Source organism: Salvelinus alpinus, chromosome 39 (assembly GCF_045679555.1).
Source record: "Salvelinus alpinus chromosome 39, SLU_Salpinus.1, whole genome shotgun sequence".
Lineage (NCBI taxonomy): Eukaryota > Metazoa > Chordata > Actinopteri > Salmoniformes > Salmonidae > Salvelinus > Salvelinus alpinus.
The window spans coordinates 8,059,185-8,082,739 of NC_092124.1; the positions used below are offsets into that span (position 1 = coordinate 8,059,185).

At 43.2% G+C, this 23,555-nt stretch overlaps 1 protein-coding gene and 1 long non-coding RNA gene across 2 annotated transcripts; one reads left to right on the plus strand and one right to left on the minus strand.

Moving 5' to 3' along the window:
* Positions 1 to 863: 863 nt before the first annotated feature.
* On the plus strand, positions 864 to 23,232 carry LOC139566743 (uncharacterized). Its single transcript, XM_071388028.1, has 7 exons — positions 864 to 1,595; positions 5,730 to 5,860; positions 10,906 to 11,097; positions 17,871 to 18,020; positions 18,412 to 18,523; positions 18,758 to 18,885; positions 21,331 to 23,232. The coding sequence occupies exons 1-7, from the start codon at positions 1,325 to 1,327 to the stop codon at positions 22,270 to 22,272; spliced, it is 1,926 nt and encodes a 641-aa protein (XP_071244129.1). The 5' UTR covers positions 864 to 1,324; the 3' UTR covers positions 22,273 to 23,232.
* On the minus strand, positions 13,495 to 17,876 carry LOC139566816 (uncharacterized). Its single transcript, XR_011673158.1, has 2 exons — positions 13,740 to 17,876; positions 13,495 to 13,629 (listed from the first exon to the last, which is right to left on the minus strand). It is a non-coding gene; the product is annotated as an uncharacterized lncRNA (long non-coding RNA).
* Positions 23,233 to 23,555: the final 323 nt, after the last annotated feature.

Here is a 23,555-nt window from a genome sequence, read left to right on the forward strand (position 1 = left end):
CGAGGGGACACCATGAAGTTAAACTGTTACATTGATGCTGTTGCTGTGGAAAAGGAGGTCAAAAGGGGGGTGAGTGTAATGGATGTGAAATGGCTAGCTAGTTAGCGGTGGTGCACGCTAGTAGCCTTTCAATCGGTTACATCACTTGCTCTGAAACCTTGAAGTAGTGGTTCCCCTTGCTCTACAAGGGCCGCGGCCTTTGTGGAGCGATGGGTAACGATGCTTCTTGGGCGACCGTTGTTGTGTGCAGTGTCCCTGGTTCACCATAAAGTTATACTATTAGTTCATTTTAGTATAGCTAGCTAACGATGGCTAGATGGAGAACACCTCACTCTGACCATTTTACTCGCCCTAGCAGAGCTGGTTAGGCCATTTATGTTATCTAGAGCGTTGGTGACTAACTGTGCTGCTGGCAACAATTGAATGACCTTTTTTTGCCGACGTTTACTGACACTGGCCATATTCAACCAGTGTTGAGCATTCGTAAATTCATTAGTTATTCTGCGCGAGAATGCTCTGAAATCGGAGTAGTAAATAATACTGCATGGCAAATTCGATGTATTAGTAGCCAACTAACGCTGGGTAGATGGCTAACATACAGGTACCAACTACTATAATGCTAGACGGTTTGTAAGAATAGCGTAGCTAACAAATTGTCAGCCAACATAACGTGTAACGTAAGTTATTTTAAGTCATTACATTGCTCAACATTTTTTACAATTTGTCATAATTAAAACAATGAATTTGTATTCGACTTCGGCTGCATATTTTCCGCCATTATCTACAAATCTGAAAGCGTGAAGCCACGCCCATTTCGGAAGAATTGCATTATGGGTCCTAAAAGCACGGAAAGTGTCCACTACATGTATACTTCGTATTTTGGCCAATTTAGCACGACTTTCGGGAACTTTTGACATACTAACTATATCCATACTATGACCAATAAGCATACTATATACTCAATTCACGTCACAAATAGTGCGGTTAGTAGCTGAGTATTCGAACACAGCTCAGGTTTAGTGAAGAGAATAATAGTAGGGAGGTTTCACACTCCAGTACAGTAGGTGGCGGTGTATGCACCTTTCAGTTGGTTGCGATCCGAAAATACAAATGTAAATAAGTAGTAAACGGAAGTGAATAGTGATCAAGAACAATTTTCACATGTATTAACACCCTGGAACTCAATGCGATTCATTTTAACTGCAAAACGTCACATACTTAACTCGGGTAGTCTTTAATTCGCGTTGGAGACAGGACTTGGTTGATAGATGTTATTTAGGTAACGCTAGCTAGGTGCTAACGTTAGTTAACAATAGCTAACGGTATGGTTTTTCACACTCAAATAGCCTCGATTATGGAGGTGCTAGCGAATGCAGCCGTGGCAGAGATCTGTAAAGTAGTAGACGACGACTATGCAGTGTTCCGTTTGGAAATAACTCAAAGCCAAAAAGAAAACAGGGGATTGCGGAGGAAACTACAGCTTCTGGAACTGAAGGTGGCACGGGAGCGCGCAGAGAGGACAATACGAGAGCGCGTCCTCGCCAGTCGTCCCAGTAGTGTCAAGATCCTCGATCGATACAGAGGAATGGCAAGAGGTACATTTTGTAGGACGCCCCGTTACCTTCTGGACATGTGTTCTGATGTGTTACCCAGAATTGGATCTTGGTTAGTTTTTGGATAATATACAATACTTGCCCTGATTATTAAGCTATCTTGCAATATTTTATTTATGTTTACTTTCATTTGACCAAGCAGGTCAATTAAGAAAAAGATATTATTGCACAGAGACACGCTGGCCATTTTTCCCAAATACCCATACTTGCGTTGTAAATTGTAGGGTGTTAGGGGTCAAAATGAATCTGTTTCTGGTCTTATACTTTGTATTCCATGTTATAGAGAAGCTTCTCAGGATCACAACACTTTATTTCATGAGGATAGGACTTATTATTGCTAAAATATCTTATTTTCCAAAGTCAAAGGTTGCGGACTGGTCAAGGTTAATCCCTAGTCCAGGGGTTTCAATTAAGCCCTAGACAACGGGGGGATGGATTCCATACTAATTAGTGACCTTAATTAATCAATTAATTAAAAGGGAGTAGCGGAAAACCCTGCAGACACTCTGCACTCCATGGAATGAGTTTGACACCTGTGCCCTAGTCAATAATGACACCAAATCACCTGCCTGGATTCTTAATTTCAACACACTTGGTCTAATATCTCAAGATCGGGGGTGCGCAACTCAATATTATGAAGGTGTTCTAAATGTTTTGTTAACACGGTGTATATATATATTTTTAATTTAAGGGATGGATCAGCCTTAATATTGAGGATGGATTGTTGCTTCTGCATAATTTCCAATGCCCCATATATTTTTTGGGTAAATATATATATATATATATATTTTTTTTTTTTTTGGGGGGGGGTAAATACATACACATTCATATGCACACTTTTTGTTTGTTTGTTGAATATACCTTTATTATTTCCTGCAAACCCTACCACCCCTCCCCCAATTGGAGTAAACTAATAAACAATAGCACTTAGGCTTCTACCTTCAGTTTATACATACTATACACATTTTATACATATTATACAACCCATCGTGGGCATCTCGCTCTCATCAAATATCAGTATGTAGGTGCATTAATATGGTACATAGTGCAGCAAGGGTGACTTATATGGTCATAAGTGTACAGTAACAGTGCAAACATGATGAGCAGTAGCAGCATTGGTAACAAGTTATATACATAGAATACGTAGTGTACAGTGCTGTATGCATTAGTATTTAAGAATGTTTACACTACGGAGTAAGATGCCATGCACACACTTACACCAGGGGTAATAAGAGTACATATAATTGGGATTACATAATCCTGAACAAAAATCAGGTTAACTATTTACCAATTAGTAAGAGTTAGTCTATATAGCACAGTTATGTTCTATTCAGTAGCCTAACTGATTAGGTCTAACTGATTAGGCCTAGTGTGTCAAATAATATGCCCAAACCTGTGCCGTGCCACCTACACACACACACACACCACACACATCCCACACACACAAACTTCCCCACCAACACACATACACACACACCACACACAGCCTAACACAGACACACATTTCTCACTAAGTCTGAACTGTAGGTTAGAAGGTTGCCCTACAAGTCTAAAAACACAGCTTACTTCTAAGGTAGGGCTACACCTGAGTTGGGTTACATTGCAATGTTATGTTTGGTCTTGATGAGTTACTCTAGTGATGGGAGGGTAAACTGCACCGTTTCCAGCAAATAATTAGCCTAGGCTGAGACAGTGAGCTTCCTGCTAGCCACCTGCACAGCAAGATGGATGGGACACATTTTAAATTCACGGGTATTTAGCTTTTATCGATTCTATGCCTGTAGCCACTGAATTCTGGTAGTTTACGCTTGAAAAAATAAATACAAAAATAAACATCAATCACAAAATTCCCGGCTTGCACAATACAGACTCGGCAGAGCAGAGACCAACAGATGCATATCTGTATCCCCAGTCATGTGAAATCGATAGATTAGGGCCTAATGCATTTATTTCCATTTACTGATGTCCTTATATGAACTGTAAATCTTTGAAATTGTTGCATTTTGTGTTTTTATATGTTTGTTCAGTATAGACCTCTCGCATAGCGTCCATTGTTTGTCTCGTCACATAAAATCCGATAAATAGTAGGCATTTTAGTAGGCAAAAATAGCTGATAATCAAATATGGGATGTGCTACCAAAATGAACGAATGGCGGAGAACAGCGCAATTGCGCATTAGATGAAGCATTGACAGTATGGATGAACCTAGTAAATTGGTATTTGTTGTTTAGGGCATTCATTTTTACTAAACAGTACATTTTAAATACACTGCTCAAAAAAATAAAGGGAACACTTAAACAACACAATGTAACTCCAAGTCAATCACACTTCTATGAAATCAAACTGTCCACTTAGGAAGCAACACTGATTGACAATAAATTTCACATGCTGTTGTGCAAATGGAATAGACAAAAGGTGGAAATTATAGGCAATTAGCAAGACACCCCCAAAAAAGGAGTGATTCTGCAGGTGGTGACCACAGACCACTTCTCAGTTCCTATGCTTCCTGGCTGATGTTTTGGTCACTTTTGAATGCTGGCGGTGCTCTCACTCTAGTGGTAGCATGAGACGGAGTCTACAACCCACACAAGTGGCTCAGGTAGTGCAGTTCATCCAGGATGGCACATCAATGCGAGCTGTGGCAAAAAGGTTTGCTGTGTCTGTCAGCGTAGTGTCCAGAGCATGGAGGCGCTACCAGGAGACAGGCCAGTACATCAGGAGACGTGGAGGAGGCCGTAGGAGGGCAACAACCCAGCAGCAGGACCGCTACCTCCGCCTTTGTGCAAGGAGGTGCACTGCCAGAGCCCTGCAAAATGACCTCCAGCAGGCCACAAATGTGCATGTGTCTGCTCAAACGGTCAGAAACAGACACCATGAGGGTGGTATGAGGGCCCGACGTCCACAGGTGGGGGTTCTGCTTACAGCCCAGCACCTTGCAGGACGTTTGGCATTTGCCAGAGAACACCAAGATTGGCAAATTCGCCACTGGTGCCCTGTGCTCTTCCCAGATGAAAGCAGGTTCACACTGAGCACATGAGCACATGTGACAGACGTGACAGAGTCTGGAGACGCCGTGGAGAACGTTCTGTTGCCTGCAACATCCTCCAGCATGACCGGTTTGGCGGTGGGTCAGTCATGGTGTGGGGTGGCATTTCTTGTGGGGCCGCACAGCCCTCCGTGTGCTCGCCAGAGGTAGCCTGACTGCCATTAGGTACCGAGATGAGATCCTCAGACCCCTTGTGAGACCATATGCTGACACATGCACATTTGTGGCCTGCTGGAGGTCATTTTGCAGGGCTCTGGCAGTGCACCTCCTTGCACAAAGGCGGAGGTAGCGGTCCTGCTGCTGGGTTGTTGCCCTCCTACGGCCTCCTCCACGTCTCCTGATGTACTGGCCTGTCTCCTGGTAGCGCCTCCATGCTGTGGACACTACGCTGACAGACACAGCAAACCTTTTTGCCACAGCTCGCATTGATGTGCCATCCTGGATGAACTGCACTACCTGAGCCACTTGTGTGGGTTGTAGACTCAGTCTCATGCTACCACTAGAGTGAGAGCACCGCCAGCATTCAAAAGTGACCAAAACATCAGCCAGGAAGCATAGGAACTGAGAAGTTGTTTGTGGTCACCACCTGCAGAATCACTCCTTTTTTGGGGGTGTCTTGCTAATTGCCTATAATTTCCACCTTTTGTCTATTCCATTTGCACAACAGCATGTGAAATTTATTGTCAATCAGTGTTGCTTCCTAAGTGGACAGTTTGATTTCACAGAAGTGTGATTGACTTGGAGTTACATTGTGTTGTTTAAGTGTTCCCTTTATTTTTTTGAGCAGTGTAGTATGATTAGTATACAGTATGCAGTTTAAGTAAGAAGTAGGGAAGCCAGATTTGGGGATGGCCCGTATCAAATTCTAACCAGATTCTTGATTTACTGATTTTCCTATTGTCATACTAAATAAAAAGAATGTGATGCATGGAACATAACACTTCTCATAACTATTTATTGATTATCTTGCATCCTTGCCAATTGTAGACAGTGTCAATAGTCTACAATATACCGTTGAGCATTGACAGTACCTAACTTAACCACCTCTTTTCCCCCAATCACTCTCTCAGGTGAAGGACATCTCACTGGAGGCCACAGGAGCTTTGTGAAGCCAGCGGGACACAATACATGGAGAGATGACCCACCAATCACAGTTGATGAGGGGAGTGGAACCTCAACCCAGCATGTTATCGTGATAGAGGTTAGTGTCATAGTGTAACATTTAGTAATTACAGTACATCAAATGTGGCCTGTTTATTTCAGAAAGGGTCCACTCAGCTATTAAAATCAAATAACATTTTATTTATCACATGCGCCGAATACAACGGGTGTAGACTTTACCATGAAAATAGTAACACAAGAGAGTACAATATGCTAGAATGGAGCTATATACAGTGGGGCAAAAAAGTATTTAGTCAGCCACCAATTGTGCAAGTTCTCCCACTTAAAAAGAGGAGAGAGGCCTGTAATTTTCATCATAGGTACACTTCAACTATGACAGACAAAATTAGAAAAAAAATCCAGAAAATCACATTGTAGGAGTTTTAATGAATTTATTTGCAAATTATGGTGGAAAATAAGTATTTGGTCAATAACAAAAGTTTATCTCAATACTTTGTTATATACCCTTTGTTGGCAATGACAGAGGTCAAACGTTTTCTGTAAGTCTTCACAAGGTTTTCACACACTGTTGCTGGTATTTTGGCCCATTCCTCCATGCAGATCTCCTCTAGAGCAGTGATGTTTTGGGGCTGTTGCTGGGCAACACGGACTTTCAACTCCCTCCAAAGATTTTCTATGGGGTTGAGATCTGGAGACTGGCTAGGCCACTCCAGGACCTTGAAATGCTTCTTACGAAGCCACTCCTTCGTTGTCCGGGCGGTGTGTTTGGGATCATTGTCATGCTGAAAGACCCAGACACATTTCATCTTCAATGCCCTTGCTGATGGAAGGAGGTTTTCACTCAAAATCTCACGATACATGGCCCCATTCATTCTTTCCTTTACACGGATCAGTCGTCCTGGTCCCTTTGCAGAAAAACAACCCCAAAGCATGATGTTTACACCCCCATGCTTCACAGTAGGTATGGTGTTCTTTGGATGCAACTCAGCATTCTTTGTCCTCCAAACACGACGAGTTGAGTTTTTACCAAAAAAGTTATATTTTGGTTTCATCTGACCATATGACATTCTCCCAATCTTCTTCTGGATCATCCAAATGCTCTCTAGCAAACTTCAGACGGGCCTGGACATGTACTGGCTTAAGCAGGGGGACACGTCTGGCACTGCAGGATTTGAGTCTCTGGCGGCGTAGTGTGTTACTGATGGTAGGCTTTGTTACTTTGGTCCCAGCTCTCTGCAGGTCATTCACTAGGTCCCCCCGTGTGGTTCTGGGATTTTTGCTCACCGTTCTTGTGATAATTTTGACCCCACGGGGTGAGATCTTGCGTGGAGCCCCAGATCGAGGGAGATTATCAGTGGTCTTGTATGTCTTCAATTTCCTAATAATTGCTCCCACAGTTGATTTCTTCAAACCAAGCTGCTTACCTATTGCAGATTCAGTCTTCCCAGCCTGGTGCAGGTCTACAATTCTGTTTCTGGTGTCCTTTGACAGCTCTTTGGTCTTGGCCATAGTGGAGTTTGGAGTGTGACTGTTTGAGGTTTTGGACAGGTGTCTTTTATACTGATAACAAGTTCAAACAGGTGCCATTAATACAGGTAACGAGCGGAGGACAGAGGAGCCTCTTAAAGAAGTTGTTACAGGTCTGTGAGAGCCAGAAATCTTGCTTGTTTGTAGATGACCAAATACTTATTTTCCACCATAATTTGCAAATAAATTAATTAAAAATCCTACAATGTGATTTTCTGGATTTTTTTTTTTCTAATTTTGTCTGTCATAGTTGAAGTGTACCTATGATGAAAATTACAGGCCTCTCTCATCTTTTTAAGTGGGAGAACTTGCACAGTTGGTGGCTGACTAAATACTTTTTTGCCCCACTGTACAGGGAGTACCAGTACCAGATCAGTGTGCAGGTACAAGATATTTGAGGTGTAGTATGTACATGAAGGCGGGGTAAAGTGACACGGCATCAGGAGAGATAATAATATTATTAAGAGAACAGAGTAGCAGCAGAATATGATAAGTGTAAAATGTTGTCGTTAACTTGGTGTTTGTGTGTGTGAGTGTCCGTTTTAGTTTGAGTGTGTGTATTTACAGTGGGGTCTGAAATGATTGACACCCTTGATAAAGATGAGCAATACTGACTCTATAAAAAAAATACTGAGCTGTATTGTCTGCAACATTATTTGGGGGGGGGGATTTATATTATTTTATACTAATACAATTGCTCAGAGAATCCTGGTAGCATCCACATAAATGTAGAAGTGTTTATAAACATATTATATTCTTATTTACAATGAATGTGACTCCATAATTACAATACATTATTTACCATTCATTTCTTTCTGGCACAAAATAATCTGAAACACAACCAAAACTAACTGCAAATGCCTCCAGCAAGTATGTAGGGTTACAAGCTTGATGTAGTAATTGTTTGCTTGGACGATGGGACTAAATACTAAACTTGTGACTACTTTATTTCTAAGAATCTTTAGGGGTGTTAATTTTAACCCCTACCTTTTTTAAGAAAAAGATATTACTTGTTAAACGATCTCTTTCTCCAAGCAATTTTATTAGTTTAAAATAATATAATTTCAGTTTTTTTTGTAGCATACAATATATAGCTCAGCATTTGAATTATTTATTTTATACAGTCATTATTGCTCATTTTTATCAAGGTTTCCAATCATTTCGATCCCCACTGTATAGTCTCGTGAGTGTGCATAGAGTCAGTGGAAGATAGTCCGGTAAACAATTAATTAATTATTTAGCACTCTTATGGCTATTTAGCAGTCTTGTGGCTTGGGGGTAGAGTATCGTTGAGCCTGTTGGTTCGAGAGCCGATGCTCTGTTACAGTTTACAGACTATGGCTCGGAGGGTTGGAGTCTTTGGCAATATTTCTGGTCCTCTGTAGCGCTTTCCGGTCATGCCAAATCTTTTAAGTCTCCTGAGGGGGAAGCCGCGCTATCGTGGACCATGTTAAGTCGTTAGTGATGTGGACGCCAAGGAATTTGAAGCTCTCAACCCGCTCCACTATGGCCCGTTGATGAGGGTGGGGGGGCGTGCTCTACCCTCTTTCTCCTGTAGTTTACTATCAGTTCCTTGCTTTTGCTGACGTTGAGGGAGAGGTTGTTGTCCTAGCACAACACCGCTAAGTCTCTAACCTCCCTGTAGGTTATTCTCATCGCCGTCAGTGATCAGGCCTACCACTGTCATGTCGTCAGCAAACTTGATGATGGTGTCGGAGTCGTGAACAGGGAGTACAGTAGGGGACTAAGCACACACCCCTGAGGGGCCCCCGTGTTGAGAGTCAGCGTGGCAGAAGTGTTGTTGCCTACCCTCACCACATGGGGCTGGCCCGTCAGGAAGGCCAGGATCCAGGTGCAGAGGAAGGTGTTCAGTTCCAGGTAGAGGTCGTCACGGATCCACCTGTACCTGAACATCCGAGCGGGTCGAGATCCAGAATTCTAAATAATGTCACTGGTCTGGGTCGGATCTGAAATTGTCACGGGTCTCGGGTATGTGTAATTTTAACTGACTTGTCCTGAAGGATCCAAATGTGACTGCTGTGGAGAGAGAGACAAATGTATGCATCTGCTCTTTGCTTTTCACGAAGGTGGCGCATGTAACTTGTTGGTCAAACATAAGTCATCAAAGCGGCAGTAGGTTACAGTCATAGTCTCTCTGTGTGGGGCAAAAGTTAGGAGTTATCTAATCAATAGAAGATGGAATTAAAATGCTGGAATTAAAAGTTGAAGGACAAGGATAGGCTACAACGACCAAGAGCCAACAGGTAGGCTGCTACTTAATATTCTGAATGGAGTTATTTTTGTTTGTAACTGTAGGATGCGAAAGTGCATGCAGCCTAGCTAGCTTAACTAGCTTCTCCCGGTTTGATGCAGTCAAGACAGGTAGCCACTATGAAATCCTATTGGATGATAAATAACCTAGCTATGGCAGCTATTAGTTCGGAACGGGTCTTTATATTAAAAAATAATTTATGCATATCAGGTCTGGATGGATAAGCCCCAGGTCCAATTCGGAAAGGGTCCAACTTTTTAGACCCATGAAGGTCTCTAGTCCCAGGGTCCCCAGTTTGGGGATTATCTTGGAGGGGACTATGTTGTTGAATGCTGAGCTGTAGTCTATGAACCACATCCTCACATAGTTATTTCCCATCTTGTTCAGGTGGGAGACGTCAGTGTGAAGTGCAATTGAGATTGCGTCATCTGTGGATCTGTTGGAGTGGTATGTGAATTGGAGTGGGTCCAGGTGGTCTGGGATGATGGTATTTATGTGTGTCATGGCCAGCCTTTTAAAGCACTTCATAATTACAGATGTGAGTGCTACAGGACGGTAGTCATTTAGGCAGGTAACCTTGGAGTTCTTGGGAACAGAGACAATGGTGGTCAGCTTGAAACATGTTGGGATTACAGACTGGGAAGGAAAATGTCTGAAGACACTTGTAAACTGGTCTGTGCATGCTTTGAGAACACGCCCTGGTATTTCGTCTGGCCCGGAGGCCTTGCGACTGTTGACCTGTTTAAAAGTTTTACTCACATCAGCAACGAAGAGCGAGATCAATCAGTCATCTGGAACAACTGGGGTTTTCACACAAGACTCAGTGTTGTATTCCTCGACGTGAGCATGAAAGGTATTTAGCTCTTTTGGAAGTTCTGCATCACTGGGTGTCTCACAGCTGGGTTTCCCTTTGTAATCCGTAATCATCTGCGAGCCCTGCCACATACGACGAGCACCGGAGCCGGTGTAATAGGATTCCACCTTCCTCCTATATTGTCCTTTTGCATGTTTAATGTCTCATCCAAGCTCATAGCCAGCTTTCTTGTATGTGTCCGTGTCCCATCCATGTAAGCAGTAGCTCTAGCCTTTATCCCAGCGCAGATATTGTATGTAATCAATGTTTTTTTGGTTTGGATACGTTCGTATGGCCACTGTGGAGACTACTCCTGAATGCCATCAGATGAATCTCGGAACATATCCCATATCCCAATTTGCCTACATGTACATCCTAATTTATCAGGCATAGGGGAGCTTGTGAGACTTCTCTACGGCATTGTTATCCAAAACAACTGATGTAGCAATAATAACCTCCTCTCTTGTGTCAGTCTGCAGATGCAGAGGCTGCAGGTCCTGAAGGATCGTCTCTGGTCAAGAAGGAGAGGACTGAAGGAGAGGACCCACGGCACAGCGGAGACATCCAGACTGGAGCAGTGGCTACAGTGGCACCTCCTGTAGCCATGGAGGACCTCACAACTGCCGCGTCACCCAAGCCCAGGACCGGACACAGCATCACGGAGGTCAGTGGAACGCCGAACGCCGTCCTCAAGTCAGAGACAGATACAGAGACTTTAACTGTAACACAAAGGCTATTATCCACAGGATCTGACCACAGATCAGACCCAGACAGACTAGGGCTGGGGAAACTGGGCTGTCCTCCTGCTCCTGGCGCAGAGTATTTACCGGTATTTCACCAGAGCCAGAGGATGGTTTATTCCCGTGGTGATGGTGACGCGTTACTCTCTGGCGGTGATAATCCGTCTTGTTCTTACGCTACAGAGATGGACCCTGGCAACATATCCTTGGGTTTAGAGACACAGACTGATCTGTCTAGAGGGTACTGGAACCAGTACAGTAGTAGTGTATACTCTGAAGGGTGCCTAGATAAGAAAGGGGAGGTTACAGTGGTAGATGAGGTGAAAGAGGAGGGCGACGCTCCTCTGACATGGAATGTAGAAGGACACTCACAAGGCAGAGATTTCTTAGATTACAGGGGAATCTTAGAGACAAATCAAATTGTCGCCACCAACTCCCCTTTACACGCTTTCAGGGATCGCGACCCAGTGTCCACATCATTGGCACCTTCCGATTCACATGGCTGTGTCCTTTTCAATCAGGTATTGAACTCAGAGGACCAAAGGGCCAAGGCGTGGGGAGGGGGACCAACTTCAGGCAATAGTAAAGATAAACGGTTCCTCTGCATGTTCTGTAACAAAGGCTTCAGCTGCCCCCAGAAGGTGGAGATCCACCAGAGGGTCCACACAGGGGTGAAACCCTTCAGCTGCCCCCAGTGTGAGAAGAGGTTTTCCCAGTCTGGTGACCTGAAGAGACACCAGAGGGTCCACACAGGGGAGAAACCCTTTACATGCCCCCAGTGTGAGAAGAGGTTCTCTCTGGCTGGCAACCTGAAGATGCACCTGAAGGTCCACAAGGGAGAGAGACCGTTTGCTTGTACACACTGCGGGAAGAGGTTCTCAGAGAGGAGCTACCTCAGGCTACACCAGCAGAAAAAACATTTTACTCTATAACATAGAAAATAACCATTCCACTCGATAGCTTCTGACATTTAGATCAAACCCTGCATTAAAGACAAAGATTTTTTTTTTTTTAAGATCCACAGATGCATTTGGAATAACGAGAGTAACAGATTTCAGTGTTGAATATTCCTGGGTAGAATATTGCATACAGATGTTGTGTGATATATATAAGGCATACACTGAGTGTACAAAACATTAAGAACAACCTCAATTCGTCTTTCCCATTGACCCTCAATGGCACACATACACAATCCATGTCTCAAGGCTTAAAAATTCTTTGACCTGTCTCCTCCCCTTCATCTACACTGATTGATGTGTATTTAAGTAAGGAGTCATAGCTTTCACCTGGTCAGTCTGTCAAGGAAAGAATGAGTATTCCTAATGTTTTCTACATAGTATATAAGCTTAATAAGACTGTTACATTTGTGTTTGAACTCTGCTATATGATGTTCACAAATGCCTATTTCATTACTACCATTCAACTACTTAATTTTTTCCCCCAGATACTTTTAATGAGAAAATGAATGGAGTGTATCAAGTTCGTGCAGAGTTTTAGCTGAGACATTACATTTAAGTAATTTAGCAGATGCTCTTATCCAGAGCGACTTACAATTAGTTAATTAATCTTAAGATGGCTGGGTGAGAACCACATATCAAAGTCGTAGTAAATCAGAGCTCGACATTAAGGGGGAATTGCACCCGCAGATTTCGTCTCGCTCTTTGGCTTGCTCCCCAAGAAATGCTGGCGGCCATGACAGAAGCCGAATGTAAGTTGGCTTGAGGGTGTATTTTTATTTGGGTGTGTCCTTGCTACAACCACGACACATCAATGTGTCAGAACCTTGCCTGCAGCCCCCCTCTCAATCACAACAAACAAACCAATCTCCTGCTTGTTGAGTTCAATAACTACAGGCAGATGGCAGATGTATAGTGGGATGCTGAAGGAAGCTTTGAATAGGTCAGTAGCCTACAGTGTAAAAATAAAAAAAAATAAAAAAAACACGACAAGAATGTGATTGCTAAATTTATGTAAATATTCTAAACTAAGTATCTTGATAACTTTCAAATGTAGTAACGGGTCCATGTAGAATAAACAACCCTTTACATAATACCATAGAAGCAGTGTTCTGCTGATATAACAGTGTGAACCTTTAACCTTTAATTGTCATTCCCAGCCAATACTGATACTCTGCCTATCTGCATTTTATCTGGTGGTAATGGGGCTGCCTTGGCAAACATATCAGTGGTCATACCTTTCTGTGTTGTGTCCCGTATACAACAGGAGTTCCCTGATCCTGGTGCAGAATACACAGGGTTTCTCCTTCCACATATTGACTGATACCGTTTAATTCAATAATAAAAAAAGACAATACAAGTAAAAGTTGTCTAGTAACATTTTTATGCCGAGTGCCAGGTCTCTCTCCATTCAGAGACGTCAGTATCAAGCCTGTCTGTAGGTCAGGACTCCATCACGTCATCTTGCAAGTCTCCCAAGTGCTGGCTCCATAGATGCAGCTGTGAACATATACACAGTCACTGTTCTATTACCAATGGCAGTTAGTATCTGTGTGTGTCAGATATCACCTATTCTATGTTGAAGTTTGAACAGGTCAGACTAAACCTACCTAATTCTCGTCTACCCATCGACAATCGTTGTTGAGAAAACGAGGTGAGGCTGGAGGTGAGGTCTTTGCCAGCGTAGATCAGCTCCTGGACCCTCATCAAAATACTGATCGGTCACATACAAACCACAGGAGGTTGGTGGCACCTTAATTGGAGAGGACGTGTTCATGGTAACAGCTGGAGCGGAATCAGTGGAATGGTATCAAATACATCAAACGCATGGTTTCCATGTGTTTGATGCAATTCCATTCGCGCCGTTCCAGCCATTATTATGAGTCGTCCTCCACTCAGCAGCCTCCACTGATACAAACACACGCAGAGCACTGATTACATTATCAATGGAGGTTATGATTAGCGTGGTGGAACCAACCTGATCGCTGAGTATGCCTTTCTATTTCACTTCAGATATCATGATATGTGACGTGAAATAGAATGGTAAACGCAGCGATCAGGCTGGTTCCACCAGGCTAGGTTATGATGGTGAATTGGGGGGAAAAAATCTCAAAACTTTTTTGACCAGGTCAAATTTGACCAACCTGATTTAAGTGTCCTCCCTGTTCCGTTTATAGGAATGCACACAGCGAGGGAACGTCTGCGTGATGCTGAGGGTCCCCTTGCTGGTCTTCTCTATGTTGGATGTTCGGCAGCAAACTGGACATTTCTCAAACAACTGCAGCAGGCAATCCTTATAAACAGTTTACTTCCTCATGTTATGAGGTGGTGTTGACCGGGAGGGCCTGTGACAGGGTGATACGATAGACAGCCAAGGGGTTAATTGCATTTTGTTATAAAGAAATGAGAACTCTTTTGATAATTCACTTCACAACCAAAATGATCTACTTGTATCTGCTTGGCTGGGTAATTAACCAACTAGTTTATCAAACCGGGTATTTTTGTAATACAACTTTTTACATAACACACGTTACCATTGTTGATGAAGCCGTCTGTGTCACAAGGGTAGTAACTTGGGTCAAGCTAATTCTAGGTCGTTACCACAGCCACAAAGTCAGAAACCCAGCCTATTGCTACAATTTATCTTATTAAAATGTAATTTTAAACCTAACCTTTACCACAATGCTAAACTTTTGCCTAACCATAATCTTAAATTAAGACCAAAAGGTGAAAATGATTTAACATTTTAAATAAATTTTTAAGATGAGGTTCTAAACTCCGTTTTAGACGAGGTTGACTTAATGACCAAAATGATCCTACTTACACTGTAGTCAATTTTGACACGAGAATAAATGTTTGACTCATATCAATACCACATCGGCTGTTTTCAAAGGGATTAGCTGCTTTTTAGGGGCAGTTGCTCTTTAACGCTTGTCCTTGTCTGGGAAAAGTAAAAGAAATAGTAAAAAATACTGGGACAAGTAGAATATAGATTTAAGTTGTCCAAATGGAAAAGTAAAAAAAATAATAATAATCACACACATATCAAACAACTACTCCGATCAGAATTGGATCAGAGCTGAATGTCTTGAGCAAATAAGTATTTAACTCCTTTGTTATGGCAAGCATAAATAAGTTCATGAGTACATAATAAAGTCACGTAATAAATTGCAAGGATTACTCTGTGTACAATGATAGTGTTTAACATGACTACCTCATCGCTGTACCCCACAGATAGAATTATCATCAAGGTCCCTCAGTTGAGCAGTGAATTTCAAACACCGACTCAACCACAAAGACCAGGGATGTTTACCAATACCTCGCAAAGAAGGACACCTATTGGTAGATGGGTAATTACTATTAATTAATTACACTTTGGATGGTGTACACTCAGTACACCCAGTTACTACAAAGATCCAGGCGTCCTTTTTAACTCAGTTGCCGGAGAGGAAGGAAAACACTCAGGGATTTCACCATCAGGTCAATTACAGAGTTTAATGGCTGTGATCGATGAAAAACTGAGGATGGATCAACAACATTGTAGTTAATCCACAATACTAACCTAATTGACAGAGTGAAAAGGAAGCCTGTACAGAATTTTTTTTTGTCAAATCATGCATCCTGTTTGCAACAAGGCACTAAAGTAATCCTGCAAAAAAGGTGTCCTTTTTATCCTGAATACAAAGTGTTATGTTTGAGGAAAATCAACACATTACTGAGTACCACTCTCTATATTTTCAAGCATAGTGGTGGCTGCATCATGTTATCGGTATGCTTGTGTAATTGTGAAGGACTGGGGAGTTTCGGGATAAAAAGAAACGGAATGGAGCTAACCACAGGCACAATCCTAGAGGAAAACCTGGTTCAGTCTGCTTTCCACCAGCCACTGGGAGAAGAATTCACCTTTCAGCAGGGCAATAACCTGAAACACAATGCCAAATCTACAATATAGGGCAAGACCTGAAAATGGTTGTCTTGCAGTGATCAACAACCAAGTTGACGGAGCTTGAAGAATTTTGAAAAAAATAATGGACAAATGTTGCAAAAAAGCTCTTAGAGACTTACCCAGAAAGACTCAGCTGTAATCGCTGCCAAATGGGATTCTAACATGTATTGACTCAGGGGTGTGAATACCTATGTAAATAAGATTTCATTTTCAATAAACTGGCAAAAATGTCTACAAACATGTTTTCACTTCTCTTTCGCACTCATTATGGGGTATGATGTGTAGATGTGCGAGACAAAATCTATTTAATCCATTTTGAATTCAGGCTGTAACACAATTTTTGGGGGAATAAGTCAAGAGGTATGAATACTTTCTGAAGGCACTGTATCTCTTGATCTGTTTGACATGCACCCAGAAGTCATACGAGACAGAACTTACTTACCAAGAAGTCACCAAGCGCTCCCTGTCTCTCTCAAGACTGATTGGCGAGGTCGTGTGGAGAGCTCTGATTGGTCGTGTGGAGGGCTCTGTCCTTTTTCTTTCACTTATTTCTTATTTATATTTTAACGGTGGAGGGCTAAAACATTGTGGATCAGTGCCAGGGGATTCATTTAAGATATTCTTTGAAGAGGAAGGGTTTTAGACATTTTCGAAAGATGAGCAGGGACTCTTCTGTCCTAGCTTCAGGGGGAAGCTGATTCCACCAATAGGGTGCCAGGACAGAGAAGAATTTTGACTGGGCTGAACGGGAGCTGACCCCCCCCCCCCCCCCCCCATCGGGGTGGGATGGCCATGACACCAGAGGTGGCGGAGTGATCGATTTGGGGTGTAGGGTTTGAGCATAAGCATGAAGGTAGGGAGGGGCAATTCGCCTTGCTGCTCCGTAGGCTAGCACCATGGTATTTAGTGGATGCAAGCTTCGACTGAAAGCGAGTGGAGTGTGCGGGGTGACGTGGGAGAACTTGGAAAGTTGCGGCGTACTAGATAAGTTGCAGGGGTTTGATGGCACAAGCAGGGAGGCCAGCCAACAGAGATTTGCAGTTGTGTAAACAGGAGATGACCACAGCCTGGATTATGACCTGCAGCTTCCTGTGTGAGGAAGGGTCGTACTTTACAGATGTTGTAGAGCATGAACCTGCAGGAGCGAGTCATTGCTTTGATATTCTTGCACTCTGAGAGGGGGACAGCGTGGAGTTGTCAACCATGATGGAGAGGTCTTGGAGCGGGCAGGCCTTCCCCAGGAGGATAAGCAGCTCCATCTTGTCGAGGTTGAACTTGAGGTGGCGGGACGTCATCCAAGATAAGATGTCTGCCAGGCACGCAGAGAAACGTGTATGTGTGGTTTTCATATGGTGTATTTAAAACTTGTTTCTGTTTAATAAACACAAAATGGGACTCTTCATTCTAAGACTTTCATTGAGACTCTCTTGAGTATACATCACATCTGATCTCATCCTATTCTGCATACACACATCGCTTTATAACCATTATAAACTTACTAAATATACCTACACATACCCACACACTAACAAACACCTACTGTACACGTCAAAATAGTTTAGTCAGGTTTGACTGACTTTTTACTTATCATAGCTGACTTGTTTTTACCCACAACAACATATTTATGTCCACCATGATGGGTTTAACAACAATGAAGTCATTCTGTAACTACAGTATAGGACTCAAACCTAGTGGGGATGGGTAAAGACTCCATGTTGAAAGTGTGTTTATTATCTGTGTGTATGTACCTGAGGGAGTGTATGTCTGTGTAATCTGTATCGTCTGTGTTTTCAAGGAGGAAGAGGGTCCAGAGGTGCTACTGGTGAAGGAGGAGGGGTATGAAGAGGGTTTAGGGAACACTGAGGAGGAAAACCAGACTACACCTCCTCCTGAACCCACAGAGGAACCAGCTGAGCAGCACAGGACCACACACAGTCTCACTGAGGTGAGCCCACTGTGAACTACTGTCTGAATGGTATTAGGTCAGGGCCTGTATCCACAAAGCCTCTCAAAGTAGGAGTGCTGATCTAGGATCAGTTTAAACCCTTTAGATAATAATGAGTAAGACTATAGAAAGGTGGGGACCTGATCCTTGATAGGCACTCTTACTATGAGGCACTACATTTTGTCTTAAGTGTGGGACCATGACTTTGAATGACCAAACCATTAAGTGTCAAGTAATCAAGTCATTAGTACATTTGCATAGTATCAAATCAACTAACACGTTTGCATAGTACTCATAGCAATCCTCATTGCCCAATCAGAAGATGCTCCATAGCAGGGTGTTCATATCAGATTTCTTGATCCAACATCCTCTCACTCTGTATCTCTTACAGTCAGTAGACATGGAGGATGGGAAGATTGATCTGCTGTTGGTCAAAGAGGAGAAAATAGAGGACGGACCAGAGAGCATTGACCTGCTGAGTGGGCTAAAGATGGGGGACCAAGGTAAGGGAGAAATAAATATAACCTACATACAGTAATAAATCTTCAATGGGAATAGTGATGCACCTGGCTATTGTTCTTGTCTTCATCCATAAAATGAAATCAATACAAATTATGTATACATAGAAAAACACACATTATAATGTATGAACTTGACCAGGTAATTGACAAAAAAAACTCAATTTATGTAGAGTTATTTTCCATGTTTTTAGTCTATTTTCTAACCTCTTCCTGTAGATGTTTGGCCAGAGGCTAACAGAGGGGACTGGGCAGTCATCTTGAATTCCCAGACCCAGACGGGTGCAGCCAAAGGCCCAGGGGATGACATCACTGAGCAGGCCAGAACCAGAGGTGACATAGTGGAGGTCAGTGGATGGGACAGCGTCGTCAACTCTGGGCTGGGGAACAACACTGTTAACCACAACCAGAAACAGACAGTCGAACACAAAACACCAACCGAATTTAGTCTCCATGACAACAGACTGGCTGAGACCAGAGCGATGCATAGATTTGGCCTGCGGGGACAAGGAGGTTGGTATGCGGCGGGAGAGAACAGACACAGACTCAGCTAGCGATTCTCCGTCCTGCTCTTATAGTTGTGATTGAGAGACTGATGGCGCCTCAGGTTAACCCCCTAACAGATGCTGCCTTCAGCCTGCCTTCTATAGCATCTATCAACTGGAACATGGACCCTGCAACAGCACAGACACTCCCTGATTAGGCTGTCAACTATGCCAGGCCAGTTTTTCACACTCCAACCTGAAGAGGCACCTGGAAGTCCACACAGGAGAAACCCTTAGGCTGCCCCAGTGTGAGGAATGGTTTTCCCATCAGCACGACCAGCTGAAAATGCACCTGAAGGTCCCCACGAGAGAGAGGCCGTTCGCATGTAGGTACTGCAAGTTTTCAGAGGAGCTACACTATATATACAAAAGTATGTGGACACCCATTCAAATTAGTGGATTAGGCTATTTCAGCCACACCCGTTATGACAGGTGTATAAAATCGAGCACACAGCCATGCAACCTCCATAGACAAACATTGGCAGTAGAATGGCCTTACGTAAGAGCTCAGTGACTTTCAACGTGGCACTGTCATAAGATGCCACCTTTCAAAAATGTCAATTCGTCAAATGTCTGCCCTGCCAGAGCTGCCCCGGTAAACTGTAAGCGCTGTTATTGTGAAGTGGAAACGTCTAGGTTCAGCAGCGAAGTAGTAGTAGTAGTAGGCCACACAAGTTCACAGAACGGGGCCACCGTGTGCTGAAGTGCATAAAAATAATCTGTCCTCAGTTGCAACACTCACTACCGAGTTCCAAACTGCCTCTGGAAGCAACGTCAGCATGAGAACTGTTCCATTGGGGGATTCATGAAATGGGTTTCCATGGCCGAGCAGCCGCACACAAGTCTAAGATCACCATGCACAATGCCAAGCGTATGCTGGAGTCGTGTAAAGCTCGCCGCCATTGGACTCTGGAGCAGTGGAAACGCGTTCTCTGGAGTGATGAATCACACTTTACCATCTGGCAGTCCGACGGACGAATCTGGGTTTGGTGGATGCCAGGAGAACGCTTCCTGCCCCAATGCATAGTGGAAACTGTAAAGTTCGGTGGAGGAGGAATAATGGTCTGGGGCTGTTTTTCATGGTTCGGGCTAGGCCCCTTAGTTCCAGTGAAGGGAAATCTTAACACTACAGCATACATTGATGACATTCTAGACTTTGTGGCAACAGTTTGGGGCCCTTTCCTGTTCCAGCAGGACAATGCCCCCGTGCACAAAGCGAGGTCCATACAGAAATGGTTTATCGATCGGTATGGAAGAACTTGACTGGCTTGCACAGAGCCATGACCTCAACCCCAGCGAACACCTTTGGGATGAATTGGAACGCCGACTGCGAGCCAGGCCTAATCGCCCAACATCAGTGCCTGACCTCACTTATGGTCTTGTGGCTGAATGGAAACAAGTCCCTGCAGAAATGTTCCTCATCTAGTGGAAAGCCTTCCCAGAAGAGAGGAGGCTGTTATAGCAGCAAAGGGGGGACCATCTCCATATTAATGCCCATGATTTCGGAATGAGATGTACCTCTGGATACACCAGCAAAAAATGCACACGGCCCATGTATAGAGTATAGTGACATGTAATGTAGGTGAATTGAGGAAAGAATGAGTATGATGAAGCAGAGTAGATGATGTAGTGATGGTTGGTGTGATGCTGTCTGTAAAAATTCTACACTATTGAAAAGTGACAACCCTGACCTATTGTTTGATGCTGGTGTTTTATAATGAGGAAATTATAGTGCCTTAATTTGTGTTTACTTGACATGAAGATGTGTGTAACGTTGAACCTTTTCCAAAGTATTCTAACATTTTATCAAAGTGAGGTTACCAGATTTACAGAAAAAGTCAAGTGTTACCATAGTGAGAAAAGTTATTATTTTTGTCACTTATCGGTTTTTGTGCAATAAAAGTACTGTACTTCAAAGTTATGTGATTGTATGACCATTCTGTTGAAATTAAATACAAAATGAACTCTGTGCTGACTGACTTGGTTATTTTTGTATCATTGCAGGGACTAAGTTTCCCTTATCTCAGTCGAACCAAAACGTTAAACTTAATTCTTGAATCAACGCATATAGACAGTTTTTATAATAAACTCCAATGGCTCCATACTGTTAGGTACTTGCATCAGTGTCAGAGACAGATTTGACTGTGGTTAACGTTTAATAATTATCATGTCATGTTTCTGTTTGTACAGCTAAAAGTTTATTTAATAAACATTTTATATGCACTTCTGTACAATTTGTGTTTACAGTCTGCAGTCCATGAAGACCTGAGAATATCTGGTGTTGCTGGCAGGAGAGACTGGGCCTCTGAGGTGGCTGGTCACAAACCCTGGCTCCTGATCAGGACCCTGAATCAGGAGCCGTCGCTCTTCCTTCCCGAGTCGGAACGGGGACCGAATCGAGAGGGGCTGAGACTCCACCAATACACAGAACACAATCAGTGGACAGGTGGACTGAACAACCTCAGTCCTGGTGGTCATCAGAGAGACAGAGGCTCCAGTCAGGGATCCAGTCTGCAGCCCAGACCCTTCTCTTCACAGACTCAGTGCAGGGATGGAGCAGGTCCTGGGGTTGATAGAGATAAACCCTCCTGTTCCTATGATACAAACACCACAGTGTCCATGATGAACAGAGCAGGTCACCCTGGGCTTCAGCCTTCACAGAGAGTGGTGGGAGACCCCCCCGGTGATAGTCTAGCAGCAAGTCTGTCTTCTCCTTCAGGATCTTGTCTAATGCCTGTTGACTGGGTTCATAGAAGTCCTGGACCTGGGTCTAGCCTTCCTCAGCTACCTCATGGTTACCCCACCAATACAGACAGGGCCAGGATTGGCGTTCATCACAAGAGGTACCTAGCCTATAACACAGCACACAATCCCAACAACACCCAAACAATGGCTAGAGGTCAAGGAGGGAGCTCAAACACTAACCCCCTGAGGGTCGTGGCTCCTGCTTCTACCTCCTCTGGTGTCATTGGGTCACAACGTGGGAGGCCGAGTATTAGGACGGACGAAGAAAAGCCATACACCTGCCCCACATGTGGGAAATGCTTTGCTAAGGCGACCTATGTGAGGAAGCACCAGACCATTCACATCAAGGAGAAGCCCTTCAAGTGCAAACTATGTTACAAGAGCTTCTCATTCCTGAGTTACCTTATCAGACATAGGAGTGTCCACAACAGGGAGAAATCATAGCATTGTGTCTTGAGATGTACACAGGGGATATCTGGAAACAATTATTTAGCTGAAATATTATATTTCACATGTGAAATGTCCTGGAGTTTGGGGGATTACCAAGTCCCTCAGTTGAGAATCTGGGTAAACTCACATTCTCACATGATACAGACATGTTGTTTGGTGTGCTGGCATAGCCAAAACACTGTCATGTTACTGAAGAGTAACACTATATTCCCCCTCTGAATTTGGTTTTACCTATGTTCTATTCATAATAAATATGTCCCTCTTTTTTTTATAACTGTTATAATACCCCCACACACAATCAGGTTGTACCTGTTCCTTTATTTACAAAAAAATAGGTGATCAAAATACACCCTCTTTTTATAACAAGCCAGGTCTGCTGAGATGATCATTTCTTACCAGTCAGTATCAAAGCCAATGATGAATTTTCAAAATGCCGCTTTACCCATGTGTGTTCTGGCTTTGGCCCAACCCATCAATTTCTGGGGCCAATCAGAATAGTTAGAATGTGTTTGCGTTTTAGTAATTGTCAGGGAGGTACTCAGATTCAGACTCATTGTGGAGCGTTTGGCATAGCGTTTGGCCGAGTTTGGGTAGCCAGGCAAAGCAAGTCACACTCAAAGTTAGCTGTATTTATACTGACGTACGTCACCATGTCAGTAGCCTGAAGGCTTAAGGTCTTGTGATGACTGGGGTAAAATATTAAACATGAACGAATGTGCACCTGTACTTGAGATTGCAGAGTGACTGGATGGCTCTTCAAACTGTTTAGGATGGTAATTAACCACATGCCCCTCATTAACCCTTTGTTAACTTGTCATTTGAAATGGGTTTGTGTGAACTGTTTTCAGAGACAGTAATCTCAGGCTAGAACAAGGACAGTTGAATAGTTACCTTACTGAGGTGATGTAGATGGAATAAAGTAATAACATTTGTGTTCTACTATGTTCTTGCTAACACTGTTCTTTCTAAACAATTCTGCTCTGAGCTTGAAAGATACTGTAGTTATCATGAAGAGGATTTTTTGATTTATTATTAGGATCCCCATTAGCCGACACCAATGGCGAAAGCTAGTCTTACCGGGGTCCAACACAACGAAATAGACATTACAGACAAAATACAATTTGCGTGCGTGCATTAATCAGTTACACACGTCAATACATCCACACAACAGGTAGGTGACATGGGGGAGAGGCGTTGTGTCGTGAGGTGTTGATTTATTCGTTTTTTGATAACCAGGTTTGCTGTTCACTTGCGCTGTATGAAATTGAATGGAGTTC

Bases quoted from the DNA above. Each gene is read 5' to 3' on its own strand.
- LOC139566743 (XM_071388028.1), top strand. From the start codon at position 1,325: ATGGTTTTTCACACTCAAATAGCCTCGATTATGGAGGTGCTAGCGAAT. The intron at 18,021-18,411 runs GTGAGCCCACTG...TATCTCTTACAG, and splicing joins CCACACACAGTCTCACTGAG to TCAGTAGACATGGAGGATGG. The intron at 18,524-18,757 runs GTAAGGGAGAAA...CTCTTCCTGTAG, and splicing joins GCTAAAGATGGGGGACCAAG to ATGTTTGGCCAGAGGCTAAC.